The sequence below is a fragment of the Aythya fuligula genome, chromosome 3, assembly GCF_009819795.1.
Source record: "Aythya fuligula isolate bAytFul2 chromosome 3, bAytFul2.pri, whole genome shotgun sequence".
NCBI lineage: Eukaryota > Metazoa > Chordata > Aves > Anseriformes > Anatidae > Aythya > Aythya fuligula.
In genome coordinates, this window is record NC_045561.1 from 36,073,971 (window position 1) to 36,101,801 (window position 27,831).

General features: G+C 36.6%; 1 protein-coding gene across 1 annotated transcript in view; it reads left to right on the plus strand.

Annotated features, from left to right (window-relative positions):
* The window catches only part of BABAM2 (BRISC and BRCA1 A complex member 2), a 166,900-nt gene that overhangs the window by 60,418 nt on the left and 78,651 nt on the right, over nt 1-27,831 (plus strand). Inside the window, exon 7 of the mRNA XM_032183862.1 lies at nt 24,165-24,274. Within this exon, the coding sequence (XP_032039753.1) occupies nt 24,165-24,274 (110 nt within the window). The remainder of the gene's footprint in view (nt 1-24,164; nt 24,275-27,831) is intronic.

The following is a 27,831-nucleotide window of genomic DNA, read 5'->3' on the forward strand; positions in this document are numbered from 1 at the left end:
AGTTCAGCAAGACAAAAGGTGAGTGTGTGCTTAGTAGGACTACACTTACAGAGCAGGGTGATGTGTACAGTTTCCTGACAAACACAGATGTATGTTTTAAGTAAAACGGCCTGATTTGTGAGCAGTAGAAATAGAGAAGCTCCATTTCATACGGGTTTAATCCCTCATCTCCTTTGGTTTTCCCCTGTTCCTCATGTAGCCATCTGACATGTGAGATAAGTGTTTTAGCTGGTTGGCCCCCCAGTTGCCAACATTCACGGCAAGCTGCACTTAGCTGTCTCTGTATTTGTCCAGGTAAGCACTTGTCTGTGTCCTCCACCTGACTGCTGATCTTCTTATAGCCTCTGTCAACTTTATTTAGCTTTGAAAACGGGATGGGGAAAGGTGGTGGAGAAGGTGATTGGAGGCGCATCTGAAAATGCAGTCACACACTGCATCTGAAAACAAATTAATTTTTTTTTTTTTTTTTTTTTAAAAAGGCAAACAACAACAACAAACGTTCCAGTATGCGTAGATTGGAATAAAAATCTTGCTGACATTGGAAAGTTTTTCATCATCTCAAAAATGTTGCTGGAGTGGGATGATTGCCTAAGCAGAATATTTACTTGATTAGCACTGAGCAAATTGGTTGAATTTGTTTGTAAACCCCTTTGTGCAACCTCCTCTTCTATCAGCTTTGTTTAAATCACTTCAAGAACGCCCATCCAAGGGCACACTTAAAAGCACATCTCGAGTCAGGCCATCGGAGCAAGAACAGCTGTGGTAGGTCAAGGTGCAGTAAGTACCTTCTCTCCTTCCTCCAGAGTTGTTCATTGCTGTTACTGCGATGGCAGTGGCTCTCCCTTCACATAAGCAAAGAGAATCCAAAGTGTTTTCCGCATGAAGAGAGCTTAAGAGCTCATTTTGGTATGGAAAAGATACTGGGTGGACAGAAAAAGCAAGAGTCTGAATTTGTAAAGAAAGATGAGTAATCTGTGTTATCGTTTTAAGGCGTAATTTTGGAAGGTACTATCAATTAAAATATTTACAGCTACACAAAATACATTAGGGTGCTTTCTGAATCACAGAAAGTGGTAACAAATTTTATCTGTTCGTATTCTAATTTTAAAGTCTTTGAAAAATGCAGTGAGATTCTTACTGTGGTTAAGTTTGTGGCGGTTTAGTGCATGTAAACTTTAAAAAACACTAGTTTGAAACTTTCACAATATTGTCTATGCATATTTACGTATTTCTCCTGTGGATGTATGCATTCAGATCATTACAAAACTATCACATGGAGAATAATTTATCTGAAAATGTTCATTTTATTATTTCTAAGTTTTTTTTTTTTTTTTTTTTTTTTTTTAAGGAATGTTCACTTTTGATGTGGCCGTTAGTTGCAAACCAGCTTCTAAGATGCTCAAAGCTCTGTAAATGTACAGCAAATCATTTATCAGTGCTGACTGAGAAAGGAATGTTTCAAAACCTCAGCAGCATCCTGTTAAGTAACCATCTGCAAATATATTAATTCCTTGATTTTAATGGACTCCTTCCCTGATTAATCAATGACCTTATTCTCTTAAGCATGACTGTCAGGACTTGTCTTCCTAACAAATCTCTTAAGCCTGGAGCATGTAAGGCTTCGTCCCCATCTTCAAACTGTGTTAAGTCAAGAAAACGTTGTGGTAATGTGGGCATCACTTGTCCAAGAACATTAAGAACCTTGGTCAGGATCTTTTTAACCATAAAAGGCTGTGTGTTATGCTTTCTTGTTTTGTATAAGTTGGAAGGGAGTGGAAAAAAATACAGAAGGAATTTTTATTACTGGGAACTATTTCCCTCCAAACAGTACATGAAGGAATAGCATGCCTGAAAAAAGATGTTGTTGGCAGGGGGAAGCGGTAGTGTGAACTACATGTTGTTGCTGATGAATGTTAGCCATAGGTGAAGAACATATTTAAAGTTCAAGTTTGGCCAACTGCAGAAACATGATTTAAAAAAAAAAAAAAAAAAAGTTAATTTTTAGACAGTTACTTGTTTTTATCTGTTTGTGTTAATCTTTCTGTGACCACCATGATTTTTTTGTTTTGTTTCCCCATACCTGGAGGTTGCTATCAATTGTAAGTGGTTAGCAGCTTATCTGTAAAGTGGAAAGAGTAAAGGTACATAGCGTTGCACTGGGTGTTTCCTGGAATCTGCAGATGGAGAGAGGAGTTTTTCAGGGTGCTTCCACCGATGGTGGCGGACAGAGGTAATTGTAAATTTTAAGTTGTTTAAAAAAATAATCCTGGATATTGATGTTATTTAGGGTGGGAAAATAATACATTTTTGTTTTGAGAAATAATGAAATTGTTTAAAAAAAAAAAAAGTTTAAAAATGTATAATCACTTCTACAGTCTTTAAATTTCATTTACTTCATTTACAGTGCCTTTCGTTTCTAATTTTATCAACATTAACAAAATTCTCAAGCTTATCCTTAAGGGATCAAAAGCATTGTGAATACGAAAGAAAGTCTGCTCCCTTCTGTTTCCATGGGTGATATGGCTGGTTGGTATGGTATACATATATCACGCGTCATTAACCATAAGGACTTAGATCTTAGTGAGACCCTCTGCAGAAGCCCAAAGACTATTAGTATTTTTAAAGCCTCTACTGCAGGGTGAGTGTCAGTGTCTTCTCTTCCCATATCTCAAAGGGATGAAGCTACTGCAGCTCAATCTGAAGCAATGAGAAGCACAAAATTTATATTCTGTTTTGATTTCCACAGGGAATTAGAAGGAGGTTCAGGATGCTGTACACAGGACAAATAACATAATCTCTGATTTTCATGTATATGCTTCTAGAAAATCAAAAAACTGGCAAAATGTGTGACATACAATTTCATATTAATGTAATGTTTTGTTTCTTTATTGCATTTTTAAAATTTCTTCCCAGAACACGTTATTGGTTGTATAATCATTTCAGTTATTTGGAGGTATTTGCGTGCTTATTTAGACAACTTTCCAGTAAGTGTGTTTGTAATATGTGCTTGTAATTTAAGAGCAGTGAAAGAATTCAGAAGAGTGCTTGTCGTTTTTACAAGAGTAAAGCTTTCTTATTTCAGCTGTATTTTACTACCATTTGTAGAAATGTGCTTTGTAGAAAGTTACTATGGTCTGAATAGGAGATCTAATATGTAGATTTTGAGCAATAAAATGTCTACAAAGCAGTGTGCTTATAAATAAGTACAAAATAAGGCGTGTATATTGCCATGTAACTTTTTGGAATGATGATATGGCTTCATTGGGTATACCTCCACAGTTTTTCTTGCACAAATACAGAGAATAGTCGTAATCAGACATTTGCATTATTTTTTTTTTTTCAGTAATGATAATCAGGTCACCTTAATTTGGAAATAAGGAGGGAGGCCCTGCTCATCTGTGATTCAAAAGTTATCTGATTTTTGGCTTTAAAATGACATTTTGTCTGGAGTGTCAGGCAAGTGTCTACATTATGGTTGGTGGGTTTTCCTTCTTGTTTTGCAAAGAAATATTCATTACACTTCATGCTGTGGGAAAGGACTAGCTAGTAGATTAATTTCCCTGTGTTTGTGTTAGAAAAAAGAAGAGGTTTCTGGTCCTGGAAAGTGATCAAGGCAAGAAGTATTATGACTCCTGTTATGAAACCAGTTGCAAGCAATTTTTTAAAACCAAATATTTCAGATGCCTTTCTAGAAAAACTGTTCTAATGGCTCAGTTTGTGGAGGCTTGGCCAGTCAAGAGATGACTGAGTTCTTTATTCTCTGAGAGCTGTGTTCTGCTCTCATTGAAGTCAATAGGAACATGATCAGAGAACTATATTCATAAACATAGATTTTCAAACCATCTGAAATACGAAGGGTAATTATATGGCATTATATATAAAGGCTTCTTTGTGTTATATGCTTGTTCTGTGTTTCAGAGGGATAAATATATACAAAAATTGAGGGTGTGTCAAAGCAGCAAAACTGGTTCAGACAGGTAAAAGCATTTGAAGTGGTGTCTTTTTCACCATTAATAGTTTTCAGTTTGTCTCAATATTGCTGCATCAATATTATGAATCCTATTTTCAGGGTTATATTACTCCTGTAAAAGTATCAGGCTGAAATATCAGCGAAAGCTGGCTCATACTGGGAATGCCTCTGCAACTTGTAATTTTGTCTGGGGGGAGTGTTTTTGGGAATCGGTTGCTGGTAGTTCAAGGGAATAGTATTAATGTGCTTTCGCTTTTCGGCAGCGATTCAGAACTTTGCACTTGGGATCAAACAGCTGAAAAATACTGACTTAAGCACGATAACACTGCTGTCACTGATGAGATACATTAATATCCACTTTTTGAAGTAGGAATACTGATTAATGAAATTTTGCTCGAGTGACAGAACAGAAATAGATGTTGGTCGTTGTGACCTTGAACCCATGGAGTATCAGATACAATTATTGCTTTATCTGCTAATTTTTGTTGTGGCTGTCGACCTAAATTTAGTACATTACTTATTAATAGGTGAGTACAGGCTGTTCTGTGCGCTAGTCTTTGTCCATTTGAGTATTTGTTTATCATGGTTGAACTTTCCACAATTTAAAGAGCTGTCATTCAGTAGATGTTTTTAAATCTTTAAGTAACATTCTTTGATGCCGCAGTGTTGGAGGGAGGGAGAAATTGAGCAGTTTTAATCATTTCAGCCAAACTAAAAAGACTCAAAAGAATTGTTTCAAGCATTACGTTTGTTTTTAGCATAGGGATACCTTTAAAATACTGTTTTAACCCATTTTAAGCATCGTTTGAATTGCTACCATTAAATTGTGTATGTGTGAATTTAAACTTATAAGCATTTTGCATGATAAGGACTCTGCAAATGCTTTTATGCTGCTTTACTTAAAAAAAAACAAAACAAACGAACAAACAAACAAAAAAAAAACACACAAAACCCCACAACATTTAATGTCAGTCTGATATGTCAAAATGAAGCAGAAGATAGGGGAAATTATACCATCATTCCACATGAGCAATGGCATGCATCAAATTCACACAACACTAAAATTAAGTAGACTTTCAGTGGTCAGATTTGTCTTTCTTTTCTTGGCCTTGTTGGCAAGTAAGCACTCAGGCCTTGAGATGGAAATGGCAGCGTAAGCTGCTGTGGTGTCAGGTTGATCGAATCAAACCTGAATGTAGGAATGGCCCCAGTTTTTTGTCTTCCTCTAGCTGCCCTGTGTATAATCCAGCACTCCTCAAAAGAAGTTTTGAAGAAATGTTATGATACCAGCTATCCAGTACATGAGCAATGATATTGTCTGTGTGAACTGCCAGTTACCATCGTGTAGATTTCTGACAGCTTCAGCATCAACTCTGGCAAGGCTGCAAAACGTTGTGATTTCTTCTGCATTCACCAAAGTTTTTCAGCACAGAACTCAAAACCTTTGACCACATCATCATTAGGTTTGCAGGTGCTGAAATATGAAAAATACCTAACATTCTGGGTTTTTGTTTGTTTGATGTTTTTTGTTTGTTTGTTTTAAATGTTAGGGCTTGATATAAAATCCGTACATATATATAGATGGACAGAAGTTTTTGCTGTGCTTCAAAATGTATGAAGTGGCATCATTGATAACACATGAAATTGAAGAGCTGCATTTTATTGTCAATAGTCAATAGCAAGGGATTTTGTCAAGGTTGGGAAGTATTACTGAACTTCTTTGTCAGAGTAATATTCCGTCTCAGTTCTGCAGGTGAGGATTCTAACATCCTAGGTCTGTTTAGCTAAATCCAACTTCATTAACTGGGAATTAATGTAAAGGTACAATGAGGAGCTGCCATAGGCTTCTAAAAAGACATTTGAGTCCAGCCTTGTGAACAGACACCAGGTACCCATATTGCATGAGGTTGCTCTACTTACTGGAGCTAGGTTTGTGTCAGCATGTCTATGAAGCCCAGGTTTTTCATTTTATTGCTTAAGTTCCCTAAAGAATTACAGCTAAGAAAAAGGATCTCCTATTAGACTTTGCATTATTACTACGTAAAATTATTACTGTGTGGGATTATTTTACAGTGTATATAGTAATACAGTATTTATCACTATGTAAGAGTAAAGAACAGTGTTCAGGTGACTGGTAAGGTGTGTATTTCTCAAAGAGTAAACCTTTCTTTATCTGAAAAAATTGATCATGAGCATCACAGAATGTGCCAAAAATCTTTGTAAGAGCCTCTCTTAGTAGTCAGTGCATTATGTCAGTTATCTCCCAAATCACAAATGTAAGTTGTGGTCCCATTCATTGTCCTGGTAATGCATATTAGAAATAAATTTCTGTAGCATGAAGTCTCAAGAATATATTGCTTTTTATCAGTCTGTCTCAAAATCTAATCTGATACATTATCAGTAATCTTCAAAGGAAACATATTTCTATGTTCCAACCAATTAGTCCACCAGTGTGTTTTCTATGATGAAATTAGCAGGTGACGATGTATGAACATTTATAGAAAAGTCTTTTCACAGCAACATTGTGAAAGTGAACAGTTTCTCAGAATTGAAGAAAAGATTGTGTTATTCATGTTAGCAGACGCTGCACTGAAATATTTTTATTTGAACCAAACATATTTTTTTCTCTGAAAATTATTTAAAGCAGAACATTTTGCTGCAGCCTGGTAGTGTACATTCTAAGGGGGTAGGTGTTCACCAACATAACTAAGCCATGAAGGATGATATTCAATAGCAGCATCATAGTTTTCTTCAGCAAGCAGTAAGAGAAGACCTAACTTGCTTTGTTCAAAAAATTAAAAATGATTGAACAAATATTATAGCCTCATGAAAATTAGCAATGTCTATGCCCACTCTTATCTTTCTTCTGTTTCTCCTTCCCCTAATTGCTCCCGTTTTTGTGTTTTCAAAGGCAATTAAAAATCAAGGAATGATATTATCTGAATTTTATTCCCATCCTCCCTGCATGATGACTGCAGTGTTTACAGACTTTGAGCCCTTACAGTTCAGACTTACCTCCTGTTCTGTTTTTAACCTTTCTGTAAATCAAGGCAACATTTTGTCTTAAACTGTTTTCGCTGTATCTCGGAAACTGAACGAATGACTTTTTCTGTGGAGCTATACAAACAACACTCATTTCACCATCTGTCTTAAATCTCCACTTTCTAAGCTTACTGAACCTTAAGAACAACTTACCGTGGACTTGGTGCGTGTACCCCTCATAGTCATCTCAGCCATCTATCTGCCTGTGCAACGACATGCAGATTTTCATCTTTCCTCCTCAGGAATGGCTTTTCAATTGGAGGCAGCAGCTTCTAGAAGTAGTAGAGGACTACTAATAGATACTCTGTATGCGTTTCTGCGAAGGAACTCTTCATAAATTATTACATCAAAAGTTTACCTTCAGTGTTTCAGAATTTCAGATAACTTAATTTGTTTATTTAGCTGTAATTTTAGCTCAGTTTCCAAAGGAAATGAGACATAAGTGATTTTATTGAGTGTCTGTTATGATCTCCCCTTTTCTCCAATAAGTTTTAATCCATTGGCTAACCAATTCTGGAAGACGTACAGTGTTAAATAATCAAGCTTTTACGGAAAGAGATATGAAAAATAGCACCTCCACTTAACAGCAAACAAAAACCAGTTGTTTCACGTACTTGGTTTGGTTGCATAGCTGCTTTTGCCAGTTGCATGCATCTTCAGCACAGTCAAGAAAAAGTGAAAGTCAGTAATTCGCTCGCCCAATGAAAGTGTGTCATTGAGAGCATTAGAAAGAAGTGGGATTACTTTATAGCTTGGTTAGAGAACAAAAAACACACAAGAAGGAAAACAGACTTTTTGTTCTGCTGCTGCGGACCAAATTGTCTGCAAGTCTGAAAAAAGAGAACAAAAAAACTGAAGTCCTTGGGTGTATACGTTGAACACATCATAATGGAATTAAGCAATGCTGAAAAATCTAGGCAGTTTGTGGTTTACAAAAAGAAAGTCTTTGAGGCTATTTTACTAGAGAGAATCTTCATCTTTGGATTTCATCAGCAGATACACTGATTTGAAGTTCAACTTAATAAAATAATGTTCACCCACCAAAAGATTGCTCTGTCCTAGGGCTTTTTGCAAAGGCTTTTTAAGGAGGGTTTCTCTTCATGTGACACTGTGCTATTGTCCAGCCTTCCACAGAAGATGTAAACCTTGACAAAGAGGTGTTATGATCAGAAATAGGACAGGTCTGTTCATCTTCCATCAGTTGTTGGTGGTTAAAAATCATCTAGACTGGATCTTTTATGTATAATAATTAAAATCTTAGAGGTATAGTGGCTGTATGTGTAATTCACAATATATTCAACAGTATGCATCCTATTTTTTTTCTAAAACTGAATCTTGACTGCTACAAACTTGTGGTAATAGGTCATGGGTATGGCTCCATCCAGTCTGATGTTAGGGAAACAACCCAAGGTGCGTGTTGTCACAGTAGGTGTTAACAGGGAGGACTTGCTCGAGTGCATCAAATACATGTATGTACGCACTGACATTGCGTATATTCATTAGGAGTATATCAGAAAGTATTAGCTACTAAGCAATGTGTATTTCTTACATTGTTAGTGAAATGTTTCTTTTGTCTAACTAACGAGATGCTTTGTGAAACACTGTCACCTGGCTAAGAGTTCAGGGAATCAAGGTACACATCCTTCTGCTATCTAGTGGACTGCTGCAGCATATCTAAAGTTTTAAGTAAAAATGCACTATTTAGGCAAGGCTTTAAACACTGAGTCCTGATTTAAAACCATACCTTGTACTGAAGCTTGTTGGTCCTGGTGCTGTCCGTAAGACTTGAGTATGTGGTTAAGTGGTTTCTTGAAGTAATTTTCATGACTTTACTTATATATCTTTGGAACAGTTTTTAAAATTCTTCCTTTCTGCCAAGAATGAGAATCCCCCTCGTATTTTTCTTTCAGTTCCTTGTTGATTCATTTCCATGTCCTAGACCTTCTTGGCAGAATGTTCTCAAATCTATCCTCCTTTCATTTTTAGTCCTCCAACTTGTAGATTTATCTTTAAAAGATCTAAAATTCACAACAATTCATAACTGCATTGAACTGTTTAAATTCATTACTACTGTCATCCTAGCACCAAATCTTCTACTCTACTAAACAACCTAAAGCAGTTCTTCATAAATATTGTTATCCCAGAGAAACCCTTTGTGTGTGCAAAACAGTTAGGATTTGGGTGGTACAATACCACAGGTATATTAGTGTGTTCCAGAGTGAAACTGGCTATGGTATAGAACGGTCTTCAGGTAGCTCCTTTTGTTCTAGGATAACTTGTTGTGAGATCTACAGAAATTAGTTAATTACAATCCAAAGCAAATAAACATAAGGGAAAGAAAAAAAAAAAAGGATGTTTAGTTTTGTCTCTGGACTTTCCCCAGGTATCTTTGTACATCTGCCTTCCAGATAGTAAAGACTTCTAAAAGGGACTGCTCCTCTTTTAACAATAGACCATCAAACATGTGGTCACCACAAAACCAGTTATTATAGTGCAACTAATAATTATAGTAATCTTGTGAAGATTAAAGTTTTAATGTAAAGCATCTTGGAAGCCAATTTCATAGATAGGAAAATACCTGCAGAGTGTATTTCTTGATTTGGGAACACTCTATCCTTGATTAATGGAGTGGGGGTTGATCTTCTCTCAGAATGAATGAAATAAAAGTATTGGGGGTAGGAAAATAGATACAACTCTGTAGATGTTGAATAGTCCTAGTGAAAAAGGATATGTTTGATATTTATTAAAAACAGACAGACAACCATTTACCATAAGCACATATATTTGGATACAGGGTAGTTTTAAGACAGGCTGGTGTCAAGTGCAGTTCTTCTGAGTTAGAAACCAAGACAGATGTGTTTAAAACATCAGCTTATATTTCAGCCTGGAAGAGACTCAAACAGTGGAAATATCTGATGCCAGAACGATCAGATATGCCATGAAAACTAATAAAGAAATAAAACACATTACAACTTGCTTCAGTTAGCTTGGAATAGTGATGAATTGAGTGTGAAGGAGGAGAGAAGGGAATGATATAATTTCTTCAGAGAAGAGAAGGAAAATATTGAAACCTTCTTTTCATGTCTGTGTCATCAATAAAATTGGGAGAGCGTTAGTGCCCAGCTGAAAAGCCATTTCAGAAGTATATGTACAACTGTTGGAAAACTGGAAGAGCCTAGAAGTTTTGATACTGGTTGTCTTAAGGAGACAACATAAGGGCTAAAAACATGCTCTCAAAGAGTCTGGGGACCTATCAAGAGAACTGGAGGTTTGATCTAGATAGAGTTTTGCACAAAGTCTAAGTAGAGCAAGGAGCAGTTTCTGCTGTGGACCAGTCAATCAAACGCTCTGCTCTTTGGAGAGGAAGTTTTGTTATGGGTCTCAAGTTTTGTGGTTAGTAGGAAGTTCTTGTTCATGACATGAATAACTGTCTGGGCTGCAAGGTCAGAGTTGGTGAGATTTTATTGCACGTCCTAAAGGAAGCAGCAAAAAAAAAAAAAAAAAGGAGAGGCTTGCATCTCCAGCTCATATTGAGCTTCTTGTCAACCAACACCCCCAGATCCTTCTCCTTGGAGCTGATCCTAATCCATTCTCTTCCCAGCCTGTATTTGTGCTAGGGATTGCCCTGACCCAGGTGCAGGACCTTGCACTTTGCCTCGTGGAACCATGAGGTTCACACAGGCCCAGTGTTTGAGTGCAACCATCTATCCAATTCCTTATCCACTGAAGCAGTCCATCTGTCAGATCCACGTCTCTCCAATTTACAGACAAGTGTGGGATGATTTATTGTTTTCAGTGGTGTTAGGATTACAATGAAATGTATCTAATCTAGAAGCCTAGGTAAGTATCGAGTAACCATAAATTCATAACAGATTTTGAAGTACATTGTGAAAATGACCATTTGTCCTTGATTTTACAGATACCAGTAAAAATGCAGATAGATACATTTTTTGAAGAAATCAGATTTATTATAATTGTCATTCAAACATGAGTTGTTACGTTGCTAATGAACTGCACATAACAGAAACATATGTCAATTGCTTTGCTAGCAGAACTGCTGTAGTTTAATCCCATGGCTACATAGTCTGCAGCACCGTGAGGCTAATACAAAGGAAGGTCAGTTGTCTGCACAGCAGTAAAGGAAAAGTAAAGTACTAAGTGATGTTGGTTTTTGTTATCAATGCCTAGCAGTTCATTTTATTTGGATGACATGAACAATATTCACATACTCCATGGACAGCTCCTAAAATTTTTGTTGATGTACACAACCTATTTCTGTTAACTATTTACAGTTTTACTTAGCAAGTTTTCATATTCAATAATGTTTTGCAAAAATGGACCTTGCTTTAGGACTGTTCCTGGGATTCTATAGGTGATGATTCATTGTATGCTTTTTCATCTATGACTTTACAAAGAATGAAATCCTTCTGTTAGAATTTAAACAGTAAAAATGTATTGCTGCTATTAGTTGTATTGTTGAATATATTCATTTTTAATTAGCATGGACTTTTATACAGCTTTATCTCATGGCCAAAACGTGAACTATGTTTTATGGCTGAAGTGTTTTTTCACAACCTTTTCACTTGAAACTAGATGTGTTGTCTAACTTAAAATATCATCAACCCTGCTCATTCCCTAGTATTTCTCTCAATTTACATAGAAGCAGAAATTTATGTATTGGAAGGCAGCACAGGTTTGGGAAATGTGTGCGTGTCCCACATGGTTTTCCTTTTGTAACTGCCCTAGAGTTGCAGCATGCAGAATTAAAAGAGCGGGTCAACATTTCAGCTGTTCTTAATGTGCAGAGAATAGCAAGATAGTATGGGCTTCTAACATACTTGCACCCCAGAAATAAAAGATGATAAATATTTTATTTCTAGATAAACACTATAAAATTAAAAAAAAATAACATAAAAAAAATCTATGCTTGAGATACTAAAACAGTAGAAGCAATTCTAAAAAAGCAAGTTGCTGATGGTAAAAAGATTAATTAGAAGAATTGACCTGAATTTGGCAGTTGTAGAGAAATCCCAGAATGCACGTGACTTAAATCTCCCCTTTCTCTTGATCCTTAAAATGCTGTTGGCTACAGTTTTGTCACTGATAAAAACAACTGTTCTGTCAGTAGCTGCCGAGTAGGAAAGGCTCAATGGTTTCAGACTTGCAGCTTGCTAATGTACATAGAAATTTAAATATTGCTATTTAACATCGTGGTTTTAGTGGTTTTTGTTTTTGTTTTTTACCGTGACATCTTACTTATTGGCTCTTTTTTTTTTTTTTTTTTTCTGGCATGTCCTTCTGCTAGCAAAGAATTTTTCTTATTCAATTTTATTTTTAAAGTGACTTCCAAATCTGCACTTTTATTAAGCTATTTTTTTAAACTCCACGTTTTTTTTCCCTGAGGAAATGTCATAATGTATCCCACTATAGGTATACATCCACCACACAAACTAAGGACTACATTGTTTTGAAACTGATGCCAGGAGGGGAACTGAGGTTTGTGAAGAAGTGAGTAGAGCAGTTACAGTGATTTGTCAGTCCACTGTGTTTGTAACAGTGGGGTGGGAAATCACCCAACAAATCTTATTAGTTTGTTGAGATTGAACAGCAAACATGCATGAATTTTGGAAACTTCTGTGAAGTGTTTAGGCTTTAATTTCTGAAATTCTCTGCTCAAAACTACAAAAGGAAAACAAAAGTGTTGAATCCTCTCTTCTATAGGACAGGGTAAAAAAAACTTCCAGTTCAAACCGTTGTCGTGATCCAGCTCTTCTTTTTGTACGGCCATGTCATCCTCCTTACTGAAGAACATGAAGCTCAGATTTATGGTCAGAAAGCTGAATATCTGACCGAGAACAGGGGGGTTCTGATCTGTTGATTTCCACATGTTGGGATGCTGTGCTGTTGCATGTGTGCAAATAATGTCAGTCTTTGTGAGAACGTTGGATTAGATTTACAATTTTTTTTTTCCTTCATCTTAATCTGAACTTTTTTTTTTCTGTCTGTTAGAACTTCAGCTAGAAAGGTAAGAGTATACTTAGCACTTAATGGGTAATCTGCCTTACATGACCTTTTACAGGGAAAGGTGATACCAAAATACAATTCTAGGTTCATCCCCATAATATAAAAGTTCCATCCACGCTCATCATTTGAACCTGTTTTCTTTCTGGCTGCATGTTAGGGATCAACAGAAAAAATCAGCATGTGCTGGATGTTTTCAGAACCTTTTTTTATATATCTACAGATTCTGTGCTATACAAAGTATTTCCACTTACTACCCCAAATCCTCAGCACCATGGTTCCTTCTGACTATAGCCAGCTGTTGAGAGAGGTCAGACCATTTCAAATGTAGGGGATATCTCAGACAATACTGCAGTGTACCTGCTGCTCCATGCTACCAGCTGACTGGTACCCATGTCCCACTGACTGTTAGGACTCATTCTGCATGACATTGATGGGATCCTGTACTACCTGCTTACAAAGGTAGCAATGTATAAAAGCTGTGAATATAGAACAGAATGTGACATTATATATATAACAGAATAATTCTGTGATTTTTTCCTCACGTTATTTAACAATTTACAAACAATTTTTTACTAAGACAGTTTTTATTGCTCATTCAAGCATCCTGCTTATCACCTATAACAGGATCTACCTTCACACAAATGCAAGGAAAAAAGCTGTGTTTCTCTTCTATACTGGATAAACTTTTTTTTTTTTTTTTTCCAGTAACTAGTTCTTACAAGATGTTGTTCATGACATCCATACACTTACACCCTTGTGTGCATGATTACACCATGCACGTTGTTTGCTGGAATGATGAATGCGAATCGGGCTCAAGGGAACAGGATGCTCCAACTTACACTTTTTTTTTGTACAAAGCAGAATATGCCCCCCAACCAACCTTACCCCTCTCTTTTCAGATCCTGTAGGCGTGTGAGTAATATGGGGACAAAGCGATAATAGATTTCTCATGAAAAGAAATATAATATTGTACACTTGAAATAAGAATGCATAATAAATATCTTGCAAATTAAAAGTACTATGGATTTTAATATGAAACATTTCTGTTCTTGTCAGGAAACAATAGTCCAAACAACTCCTAGCAGTTATTATTTTTAATATTTGCACCTTCTCTTAAAAAGAAATGTTTCATATTTTTAAATCAGGTCAGCATTACTAGGCTGCAGCAGTGAAAGAGTATTGAGCACGTGTAACTTTGCTTGCTTTTACCTTGCACTTTGATTATTCACTTTTTCATCTGTGAAATCTTCTTGGTACTTCCTGGTTCACTGAAGATATGTCTCAGAATATGGCTTTACACTGGCATTTTTGTCATGACCCATGTAATCTATAGTATTCCTGATTCTACAGAGCAAAAATCACTGAACCAGGAACATATAAGAATATGTGGAGATCGAGAAAAAGCTTTTATTAAAAGGAATTGATTTTAAAAACAAAAAGTCTTATTCTGACCTTGAACCGCAACATGGTTCCAGAAATGCCATTCTTCCCCCATGTGATTAGAGCGTCTGAATCTTCTTTCAATCGTGGGCCCTGTGCAGAGCCATTAATATGTTTGTTTTGTTAATTTACATAGAGAAAACATGAATGTTCATGTCTAGAAAGGCTGTACTGGAAAATTTGAAAGTTGTCTTGACAGGAAGATTATTTCAAAAATTAATGATCTGTTTGCACTCTAGTTAAGTACATGGGCATTTATTAGCAGATCTTGTTTTCCACTGGGACCTGAGATGACTGCTTTTTGGCCTCTGCAGGGACATGACTATTTTTAAAGAGGTGGGAAATCAGTAGTATGGGGGACAAGAATGTGAATGTTGCTTGCTGAATAAGTTGTAGTCCAGTCGTTTCAAGAACTGAGCCGGAGAGATTTGAATCCTAGTGAAGGATTTGAATTCCAAGTTGTACATGTCCCCAGATATTTATCTCTGAAAGCAAACTTAAAAACACAGGGTTTATGGTAAAAAATGGGTCCTTTCTACATAATGAGGAAACGGCCAGATAGTTTTGGGAGATTTATAAAGAAACAAACCACATGGCGGTGACCTGCTATAAGTCATCTAAATGAACAGTGTTTTGTGTATTCTTTTTGTTGCTATTTGCTTCTTAAGAGCATTGAAAGTGTATTTTTCACATTTAGAAATATTGTAAATGTACTTTATTTTTAACTGATGTCGTTCCAAGTATTTCAGCCTAACTCTATGTATGTGTAATACATCTTGTTTCTTCGCCTTTGAACGTGAGGGTAGTTTAAAGGTGTGTGTAGATCTGCATTTTTGGTTCCTAATACGGTTCTTCCCTGGTATTCAAAGTGTGAAGACGGGATTGCAATGCAAGGATAGGTGTGAAATAAATGTTTTGTAGTGTCTGATTTTAGCAAGGAAATGCCTTGTCATGTGGCAAGGTAGTCCAGAAAGTCCCTGAACCGTGACAGTCCTGGAATTAGTTGTATCACTACATAAATCCGAACTCTTCAATATTGATCATTTCGGATGAACGATTTAGTAGATAACATCTAAAACAGTAATGAAAATGAGTCCTCCATACGATGTAAACACATACACAAACATGGATGACATATGTAATACATATGACTGAACTTAACACTTGCACAAAATCAGCATGTCTGTCACTAACACGCAGTGCCCAAAGGAACAAAGTAGAGCTTCTTTTCCTCTTTCTTGCTGTCTTCTGTTCCTGTCTTGCTACCTTGCTATCCTCTAATGATTCCTGATTTAGGATACAGATGTTATTAGTGCAAGTATTAATTTTAATACCACTTGTCCTCTGTTTGATGCTTACCCAGGACTTTCTATCTAAACATGGCTTTTTAAGGCATTCAAGGGCATGTTTACCAGACATAAAACCTTTTTGTAAAAAAATGTCAGTAACTATTTACAACAAGTTTTAAACAGTTATTTTTCTAGGATATGTTCTTATAAGGACACATTTACATTTTCAGTCTTGTGCCTTCAGCCAGATTCTCACACTGTGGCTCAGGTTGTGCTGTTCTTTATTCTGCCAGTAGCACCACTGATGCCAGCAAAGCAGCTTATTGGTATGTTTATTGGTAGAAGAAATAACATCTTCATTTCGGAGAACCATTTTTGTGCTGCTCTTGGTTTTAAAAGGAAAAGTTTTTTGCCAAGATGTGGCAAAATGAGCTTGGTCTGAGTGGCTGCCACTGCTGCGCACCGATTAAGAGGAGGCAGGGTGACCTCTATAAAAAGTGAGCTTTGGAATCTCTGAGCACTTTGTGCAGCCCATTATTAGCTGGTGATGGCAGAGATGCATCATTGCTTTGCTTTACGTCTTAGGAAAGATATGGTTCTGTTTGTATCTGTATCCTGCCTATAAAACTTCATCAGTCATTGGGAGATCTTTTGGGATAAGGTACTTTTTTAATGATAATACTCTATTGTTTTGGCCAATATGTTTATAAATTAGGTTAGAAGTAAACAAAACAAAAATTAGAAGGTTAGGCGCCCTTCTATAATGATGGATAAATTGAAGTCCTAGCAAACAAAAGCAGTGATTCATGAATGTAGGAAAAGTCAGGTCCCAGTAATCTAGATTCCTAGTATTGTTTCTCCCCATTTTGTTATTTTTATTCTAATTCATTCTAATTGCATGGACATTCCTAGCTGTGTAAATGTTGTTGGTTTTAATCTTATTTTAAGATGAATGTGATATCTGATATTAGAGCTGATAGAGCTAATGTGTTTGTAGTTACATTTCAGTGAATGAACTGAAATTTAAGATCACTGGCATCTTGTGTCTCTCCTAAAATGAAAAAGTATCCGCTACTCAAGTGTCATTAAAGGATAGCTAATAAATGTAATTCAGCCAATATAAAATGATTCTCCCATGTAGTTTGTGTTTCTTGTTTATAAAATGAATATTTAGCAACTTTTTTTGCTCTCTTGAAATCAGTGGTATTTACACATCAGAAAGGACACCCCAATATTGTTTTGAGACTGTGCCACAATTTTTATTTATTCTGTTTGAGTCTAGCCCTTACCAAAGCATATTTTTGACCTTTAAAGGCATTCATGTTATTTTTGACATTGTTTTTCAGACCTAAGCGAACAGTTTCTACTGCAATGGAAGTGTCACCACAACTTCTTGTGCTGTCAAAACAACTTAACTTTTATTCACTTAAACAGCATGAATCTTGAAAGTTGTGAATTTTAATGGTCAAGAATGTTATTCTATTTAACCTTTGTTTTTTCTTAAGCCTTTCCTAACAGCATTCTTTACCAAACTCTGACAGTCATTCATATGGTGAGTAGTGGTAAATTTCCATGACCATAATAAAAGAAAATGGTATAGGCAAAACACACCTCAAATTCTTGTCTTAGAGGAGTACAATATACTTTTATATAAAAGTCTGAACACAAACAAAAAAACACCAGCAAAAACAAACAAACAAACAAAACAAAATATTTGGGATGTTACTCACACTTCTAGAAAAATCTTTTTATTTACATGTTGTTATTGATGCCCAGTGGTATACTTAGAGGTATTGCTCAATGTTCAAAAGATCTTTATTTGATTTCATTTTAATGAAAAAAATCCAGTAAAAAAAATATCTAATGTGTTAGAAATATCTCTTGAGATTCTGCAGTGTTGTTCATAGACTATGATTTTCATGTAACTTTTAAAACAGGAATTACTCTGGCTTTAAACATGTTCTTTGCCTGAGTTAGGCAAATGTTTTGTTGTATTACCTTGGGAGAGGGACTGTTTTTGGAACATTTCAATACAGTGGACAGTGCATGCAAGGTGACTGCCTTTGTTTTCATTAAAGATCCTATTTAAAGAATCAGCACTCCTTGATCAGACCTGGTGGATTTCCTGGAAGACAGGAGAAAGAATTTCCTGGAATAATTACATATTTTCCCCAGAGTGAAGCAGACTTCTTAAGTCTCATTTGCCACTTCACATTCCTTTGCCTACTTTCCCCTAGCATGTTTTATTTTTTTAAAAAACAATAAATACATAAAAAGGTTTGGAGAACATGTAACTACTTGTATCAAGGCTGGCTAATGAAGTTACGACGCATTAAGGGTACAAGTTGCTTGTGGTTTGTTTGATAATTGTTTTTTATCATATCACATGCTGTCATTTGGAGGGAAAAGGCCAAACTTTGCGAAGCAGTGTGATGCAAGTAGCCCATTGGTACTAATAAAGCAAATAGCATTATGTGTTCTTCTCTGATGCAATTTGTATTTTGATTTCAAAAACAAATTCTGTTGTTCACTTCTCAGTTGTTAGTAAGTACGGTTCCAATATAGGCACGTGCCATGCAAAATCACACGGGTTAAGATAAATTACCTTTGCGATATCTTTCTATTCTCACATATTTCTCCTCTTGAGACCTTTTCTCCAGAAGAGATCCTAGTATATAAATTGCATGCTCTGTGATACTGACTGACGTGGTAGGGTTGACAGGTACCACAAAGTAAGTTGAGACTTCAGCTTGTCATAAGCTGGCTGCGGATGTTAGGATCAACAGCTCCACACTCCTCCACCTTCTCATCCACATTCAGCCTTTCTATTCCACCTTCCTCCAGCTCCATCACATCACACAAGTTGTAAATTGAGTGCATTCCTCGCTTATATTATTTTAAGCGATCCTATCCTCTCCCCATCGGCTGGAGATTTCCGTCCCCTCGGTTAGAGTCATACCACAAGGATGATTATTCAGCGTTTGTCTGAGCTGAGAGGTCAGAAACCTCCAGGAAGAGGTTGCAATCGTGAGCTGGGGCTGGGAACCTCCTGAAGCAGATTTGGCCTGACCCATACAGTTTGGATTTTAGCTAGCTTATCTGTTCCTGGAGGCTTCTGCAATATCAGCCATCTGTGTGGCCCCTCTTTACCTCAGGGAACATGCGGTGGGCTGGGCACTTGGTGTGCTTTTCATTACCTTGCTTTTATCCTCAGACCAATTACCATTTGTGCTCAAGGTACAATTTTAGCAGCCCTACCAGAAGCCCTGCTCTCTTCCCTCATTTCTAAGCAGCCTTTGGGCCAGAAACGGCTTGTCCTTCCCAAAGCCAGTCAATACTCTCTTCCTGCACATTCTTTCCCATTCTTTCTACCAAATTCTCAGTTTTTTTCTTTTCCTCATTTGTACTTTAGAGTTGATCTGCTCCTAATTGCTCCTAATCCTAGGTTTATACACCAGCCCACTGCATACTCTTGTCCCCCAGGGTCATGCCCCGTAGCTCTCAAGTCTTACACTTGCATTGAAAAATAAGTCCCAAGGCTGTGAATTGTCCTTGCCCATCAAGAGCAAGTTGTCCTTCCCCTGGGAGAGCTGCTGCAGATGCAGCCTCCAACCGCTTTGCGTTGCAGTTTGGTGCAGGCAAGCACACTTCCGTACCACAAATAAAAATACCTCTGCTTGAAAGAATGCCCTAATAAAAGGTTGCAAGATGATTTTTTCTGCTGATAACTAAAAAAAGGTAATAACTGATTTTCCAGAATCTGCATCTTTAAGGAAAAGGAACTCTAATGTACAAGTTGGTTAGACTCCAGGCACAAGAGGAAATGGGTTATAGCAGTTGTGACTGCGCGGAGCAGATGTTTTGGTTGGACCGGCTATCAAGCATCTGACTCATAATAAATTGTCAGTTCCAGTAAATTCCCAGTTTTCAATTACAGTAGGTAGGATATGAGAAAACAATGCCATTTAGATGTTGTACTTGGTGTTTTTGATAATAATTTTCATACACGACTCATATGAACTTTATGAAAAGATGAAGGATTTTGCAGAGGGAGCAGCTGTAAACAAAGAAGCCGGCTTTTGAATGTGAACTCATTTTGATATGAATGAAAGTGGTTCTTTAGACAGGGCTGGCACAATTAGAAATAGGATTTAAAAGTTTTATTTTCAAGTCTGGTGATGCCTGAAGTCTTTTCCTCAAGTTTCTGGAAGAAAAAAAAACTAAAGTTCTTATAACTTCTGTTTTCATTTGCTCTGTATCTGTATTTTCACATGGCCTTTTGTCCTGCAGTGCCAACATTTATGTTTAATGAACATTTCACCTGCACTGGCTGAGTAGAGAAAGGGTAAATTAGAATGAAATACCATGACTTTTCTCTTTACATTTGTCTTTGTTAAAAGTACTATTTATTGTTGTAAGTTGTTGCTAACGGTTCTCTGCAATAGCCAAAATAAATAAATAAATAAATAAAAATAACAAAACATGAGTTGAAAGTCTTTTTTTATTGTTGGTATTATTTGATCCCTTACCCACAGTGCTTTACTACTTTTTTGCAGTTACTTTTGCAGGAACTTTTAGTTAAAAAAAATCAACCTACACTGTGCAAATATTGTGTAAACATAGGAAAACACTTGCAGTTCTTGAAACAGAAAAGTATTTATTTTTGATGTTAAATGGTGCATCAGGTTTTTTTCCTCTTTGATTTGAATAGGTCTCTTCTGAAATGAGGAAAAGATTATTTTGGACTACCTAGTAAAACGGGATAGCAAGATGGCAGAAAGACACTGTGAAAATCAATGTTGGATCTTTTATATTGTAGTGGGCTAGATTTATTTTTTTTTACTGGTAATCATGGGACTGTTGTGGAAAATCTAATAGGTGTGCAATTATCACATGCTTAGCTAATGATCTCAGATATATTTTTTAGCAACATTCAATTTTTAAACCTCAAAATTCCTGTGGCCCAGAATGTATGCTGCATTCTGTGAAAGTTCAATTTAATAATGCCTTCTGTAAAGTCTTGTGTGGAAAAAGATGTATGAGTAAGAACTGGTACTGTAACATGGCAGTTCTTGTGTTGAATGCTAATTTTTATATGACATTGCCATTCTTCATTTTTATAAAATCATTTTTTCTTTAAAAATGTAAAATTAGTTGTTTTGATAAAAATCTTTTAACAGTAACTGTTGTGGGTTAAATGCAACTTATGAAAATGAATAGAGCTACTTTAATATTAAAAACATATTGTGACGTGAGTTCAACAGCCTCTTTTTTCGTAAAAGGGATTAGTCTTGAAGAAGCAATTGAATGTCACTATTTCTTTTGAAGCTAACTGAAAAATAAAACAGGGGCAATCTGGCTTTGCTGCTTTATTGAAACGTTGCCTATTTCTTGAGAGAAATCAGCATGCAGAGATGGGAAAGGGGAGACTCTGCCTGTTTGGAATTTGATGATGTGTGAAAACAGCCTTTGCCTTTGGACTCTTTGGTCTGACGGAAGGATATCAGCCCCTGTTCTGGGGCAGTGTCATTGCCTACTGATACAAAGATGCATCATCTCGCCTAGCGTTAGCAGGTTTGTAGAGATGACCAGAAGAGATAACGCTGAAGGAGTTAAGCTGTGACTGGCACAGACAACATCAAAAAGGCCTATTAATTTAAAAGGCTTTCCATAGTTTATCTGTGGGACATGTGTTTTCAATTTACTTCTGTAAATGGCAGTTGTAACAGACGTACTAAGGTTGAATGCAGTTCTACTGAGCCGATCCTTGCATAAATAAAAGGAACAAAGTCTTAAAGTGATAATCTCTATCGTAGCAAATACAAAGGGATTTCATTGTAAATCTGTGGCCATCTCAGAAACCAGGTCAAGCAACTTCATGGTGTTACTGCATTGCATCCTTTTAAAACCTATAGGAACACTTACTGGTTTTGTGTCACCCTTTTTTTAAGCTACAATTTTAACTTTTCAGGTTTGTGGGCCAAAAATATACATTGACGTGAAAAGTGGCACTTAGAGAAGAATGCTAATTTCTTTATTTAGATGGGACAGTAGCTATATGAATGTAGTGCAGTGCTGTGCTGGCAACAGTAGTTTTATTTTGTGTATTGCTTTTGTAAATGAAAAATACTACACCTCAATTTATTGCTGGTAATGCACACATTAGCTTGTTGCAGCTTAACACGCAAAAATGTCATGTTTATTTATGTATCTTTTATTTTTCTGGAATGAGTCTCCATATTAAAGTAGCCATTAGTGAGTGCAGGAATAGAGTGTAATGATGGTGTATAGGGTAATGGATGCTGTAGTGGTGTTGACCTGATTTTGTTTGTTTCCTCATTTTGATTCTCTTTGATCAGGAGGCACCTGAGCGGTATTCTAGAAACTGGTCATATGCATGATAGTAAAGTGGGTGTGCACGTCAACTTAAGCGTTAACACTAAATGCAAGATTAAGTACATTTGGGTTTGTCCATATAGTTTGGCAAAAGCATGTAATGTAGGTTCTCTTCTGTAAAAACATAAAAACAAGGTATTAAAAAACAAACAACAAAAAAAAATAGAAACAAAGGAATGTGGTCTTGACAGAGCTGTATGCATACGCAGGTGAATGTAGTATGCATATTTGTCATCTCTTGAAGAATGCCCCTTATAGTAAAATATTTTTAATCATTAGCATTACTGTATAATATGTCTTAATAGTTCTTTTCATTTGATTGACAATTAGCAAATTAATCAGAAAAAGGCCAATTAATGCCATAGCCAGCTTCAGGAGTGAAAGCTGTTCCTTATTGAAAAAAATTCCTTAACGATGAAAATGCATGAAACACCAGGGAAATGACTAGGGAGGAGTTGCACTGTTTGGGTGGTGGTTGTTTCACTTTCTGAAAAAACCCTTCTCATCTGTGGGGGTTCTTCTGCTGTAGGCTGCTGGAAGCACAATGCTGAAAGGAGCAATGTAGGCCGCGAGGTCCTGTCCATTGCTTGTGCAGGCATCGTGTCGCATAGTCCCATCCATAACCTGATCATGCCTCAAGAGGAATGCAGTTAATTCTCATCCTCACTACTCATGTGGAGCATTACCCTGCAACTCCAGTTTAAAAGCATGTTTTCCTTCCCAGCCTAAGTGCACCTGTGACCATTTTATAGGAGTACACTCTTCCTTCAGCTGTCAGAAGTGAGCAGCACACCAAGGCAGAATTTAAGAAAACACTGTCAGCTCTGTCTCATTTTTCATGCAAGACAATTAGGCTTTTTTAAGACCCATTCTTCCCTGCAGCTTATCACTAAGTTTCTTGGCATGTTGTGTTCTGCACGTAACAGCTAAGACGCAGCTAGTCTCTCTGGACGTTAACAGTTTCAGTCCTGCCAAAGCTTCAAATGGCACAAGATCATCTTCCTGAAACCACTCAGCAGCTGCTTTTTTCCCCCAGATAGGGCAGGGTCTCCGAACAATGTTTAAGTGGTTTGCATGTTCCTTCCTCCCAGCTGTGTGTGTGACAGACCAGACCAGGGCACTCTGCACCACCGTGATCCTGCTCCGAGTGCAGATCTGTTGGGTTATCTGTTTCCTCTCATAGTTTTCCAGAACGGATAAAAACAAATGCATCTTGGCAAGTCACTGTGTGCATATGCACAAACGTGTTAAAGGACTTCTGTTTCTGAGCAGCAAGTGGCACAGTATTTACTACCTGTTGCACGTGAAGGCAATGGTACTGCCAACTCATGGCCCTAACCAGAGGTCAGGAGCTCAAATGTTGAGCAGAAATTCACTTGTTTGTACTGTCTGTGACTCATGAATCAGAGAAATGTCAGGTCTTAACAAGACTTCTTTTTACGGTAGTTTTTACGGTGTGTGTAGCCTTCTGAAAGTAATGCAGGGATCTAATTTGTGGGAAACTCAGGGACGATGACTTTTAGATATAAATTTCAAAAAACTTCTTTGTCTACAACAGAAATAGGAGTTGAGTACAGCAGAAATTTTGTACCATATACTTTGAAAAATAACAAATACAAAATCTGTGGTTGTAATTCAATGCTACTATAACGTAAAAAAATAAATCCTTGGCATTTATGTCTGTTGTTAGCATTTAACTGAGAATTGTTAAAAATGAAGTCTGCATCTTTAATGAAATATGTATTTCAGCCAAAGAGGAGCTACATTAGTATACACTTGCTAACACACTAATTGTATTTTGATGCCTGAAATTAAGCACTACAGAATGTCTTCAAAGTACTAATACATGAAGAATATTAATTTTCACCCTATTTTTTGGTGGTCGCTGTTTAGATTCCCCACTTAAGCATCTCTTAAATTGGTATTTAACATTTTTAGTTTTTGTCTGCAAGTTTGTAAGTACTTAGTTTTTAATGTGTTGCTTTATTATTTTTAATGTACAGGATGTGAATGAAGATCCTGGAGAAGATGTTGCACTTCTCTCTGTTAGTTTTGAGGATGCAGAAGCTACTCAGGTTTTTCCTAAGCTGTATCTCTCCCCACGTATTGAACAGTAAGTGAAACAGTTTGTTCTGCAGTGTTCTTTCAACTTCATCTTTGAACCCTTCATGTTTTTCTTCATTTATGTAAAAAATGTTGGCTAGGTGATAAGGTCATATTGCTTTAAATTGCTTAAAGTCATAATGATTACTGCAAGCGTGTGTGTGGTGGAGGAATGACAGATCTTCTTTCTGTTAGTTCTGTATCTGTGGCTGGATCACATATGGATGAAGAAACGTCATCATTGGACACATGTAGTACCATATTAATCCATGAAAAGTATGTTGTGTTTTCCTGCAGCAGTGTATTTTTGAGTGTGTCCTACATTACAGCACACAGATACCTTTTTTTTTTTTATTATTGTGGGGCAATATTTACTTATTTTTTCTTTTGGCGATGGTGTATACATACGCGTATAGGTAAGTTCTCTGTATATACATAGCACTTCTAAATATAGAGTTGTAGAAGCTGAAGGGCTTTATTAACTGTGTTTTAGGAATTTGCAGCTTTACTACTTTATTTTTTCCAGAGAAATATCTAAATACTTAATTTTAAGGTTGTTGGACAATGCACTTGGCAAACATGATTGCTGAGGAGCTCCTGAAAAGGAAGGGTGAGGATCAGAAATGAGTCTGTTTTCATTAAACTGCTTTTCTCTTGTTTTTGGAAGTAAGAATGTCTTAATGCTCGTCCTTCTCTTTAGTATTTCAGTTTCATAGTGTCTGTTTCAAAAAAAGTAAAAATGTAAGGCTTTTCAACTATTCAGTAGTCAAGCTAATCTAGCACTGTTTCAGTGATGCTTTGTTTTTCTGGTTGGTACCGCAATGACTTTCTTTTGAACTGGTCATAACACTTCTGGGTAGGGAGCAGATAGGAAATGCTGTCTGACACAGTTTAGTACAAGTTAGTGATAAACTTAGTGTGTGTGAAGGGACGTGGTATGTTGACATTTTACTCAACAGAGTATTGGTCTGGATAATCTGGTGGATGCCGTTTAAAAAACAAAGATCAAGATTTGATTAAGATAAAAACAGAAGACTTCCCTGTTTTTTTATTTAAGAAAATGCAGGTTGCACACGCACATGCAAAGGTACACACACATGAATAATGTATTTAGCAGCTTTTAGTTTTTCATAGTTTATCAGTTCACTTTTATCAACGTTAGTTGAGGGCATAATTCTAGTCAAACATGTAATTATCCGTCCGTGTTCCCAAGGATTCTTCTGCTCAGCTACTGTTAAAAGCAAATGGGCTGTCATTAGTTTCCATTGTATTTTTAGCTGTAGTCACATGTTGACTCTTAAGTGTATTGCAGGCCACCCAGGTATATGTAGGTGACCCATGTGCTAATGAATGCATTGCTGATTCTCTCATTTTTCAAGTGTCTTTAGAAAGATGTTAACCTCTTGAGTAGCAAAGCAGAGTAGCAATACAAAAAGCACACTTTGCTTTCCTAAAAATATTGCGTTTTCTTTCAGTGCCATAAAAAATACTTGATTTTAAACATGTGATGTACAGCAATAAAACATAAGGGTATTTGGATGGTGTTAGTGCATACCTATACGTGTCTGATGACATAGTAACTGCTTTGTCTTTTATAGCTTATGTAGTCATTTTAAAATCATACCAGTAAAACCTAAGTTCCATGACATACCTCTTCACGTTATCTCTTTATCAACCTTGAGATACTTCACTTAGAAAGCATAGCTCTTCCTACCTCAGTCTGTCCTTGTGGATTTGTAAAGTATTCATCATGGTATCTAGATACCCATAGTACCCAAGAGTTGAGAGGGAGAGAGATGGATTGCTTATGGTTTGGATTCACTGTGTTACTTTTTGGAGTAACCTAACACAGTGTTAACTTAGTTTTTTGTTGTTTAATGGCATAATGTCTCTTGTTTTCAATGCAAGTTGGTTTACTCTGTTGTGAGCTGCTGCGCCTTCCTTTACTCTTCTGGCTATGTTTTGTGCCATGAGAAAATGTATAGGTATGTTTTCAGCGTTTGCTTGATTGAGCTATAATAACAAAGATGTATTTGTCTTTTGTTCTTTCCCAAAACCAATCTCTGTTCTGTTTAGCAGAGGCTGACAGTCTAGATATTTAACTTTCCAGTGTTTGGGAACTAAAGCAACAATGCGTACTTCTTTATACTTTTTGCCAAAAGTACAAAAAGCCTCAACAAGCCCTGAGGATTAGTTTTAATGACTTGAGGCCATGACATGTTACATTTGAATTGTGTTCTGCTTATAAAAGTTCTTTCCTGCTGCTAACAATAATTGCATCTACAAGCACCATGTAAGCAAGTTACTGGTGTATTTTTTTTATGCAGCAGATTTTGAGGTGGAGTAAGTAGTAGTTGACAGTTGTCTACATAACATTCCCAAGCGTTCAATAAGGCAGGAAAAAAATAAAATTCCCACAATTATTTTGTTAATAATGACTCTCTTCACCTTATGAAGAACAAGCAATCAGGAATGGCTTTGTCCTGATGTATGAAAAAGGCATTTTCAGATATAAATGCTTCGGCTTTAGAGAGAAATAAGAGTAAAGGGTCTGTTTGTGTAATGTGAGTTATCTCCAGCTTTCCCAAGAGCTTTCGTTGCTTTTGTGTTCTGCCATATAAACATGTGTTCCCACATAGCATTTTCTAAAAATGATACTTACCCACAGATCTTGTCAGCGAATTTGAGTCCTAGCAATGTGAATATAGTATTTTTGCTTTGAAGTGCTATTGTGAAGTGCTATTTTTAGGTGGATGGTAAATATAATACTGGTAAGACTGACTGTTCTTTGTCAGACTCTCAAAGAGATCTGCTAAATCAGGGAAATTCAGGGAAATGCCCATTTTTTATGGTTTGGGGCTAAGATGCTAGGCTTAGAAAAGGTCATCTATTAGTAAGAGGTAGCAATGCAGTGAAAAAGTATTGTTGCATTTTCGGGTCCTTATCAGTGTTCAGTTGACTTCTGTGATGCAGTGTGTGTCTGTAAGAGAATAAAGTCCAGACCTTACAGTTAAAAACAAACAAAAGGACCACCTCAAAACCATCTCTCAGGGATGGGAAGCATGTTGGTTTATAAAAATCTCAACAATAGCTGATCATAACTGTGCACAGTTTAATTCTTTCATTAAAACTTTTAAATTCAAAACCATTCTTTTAGTTACCAGTTTTTTAAAACGCATTAACAGCAATTTCTTGTTAATGATTCCAAATTAAGGGAAGATTTACAGAATCTTTCATTTTATAATTTTCTTTAAGAATTCTTACTCTTTATTTGCACTGTATCAGCAAACAGGTACAGTGCCAGTAACAGTTGCTTTTAATTTCATAAATCAGATTAAGTTAAAATGGAACAAGGGATATTTATGATACGTTTTGTTAAGTCCTCCCAGCACAACTGTACCATCATAAAAACAAGTTTCTGCACACTTCTGGAGGAAATGGTGAGCTGGGAAACCCCACAGACAGGCCACCCAACTTGAGCGGATGGTGCTTGTCAGCATCCCTGAGTGTGTGTCCCCAGCCAGTCCTCCTCCTCCTCCCTCCTCAGGGAGCAGAAGCACTCGCAGG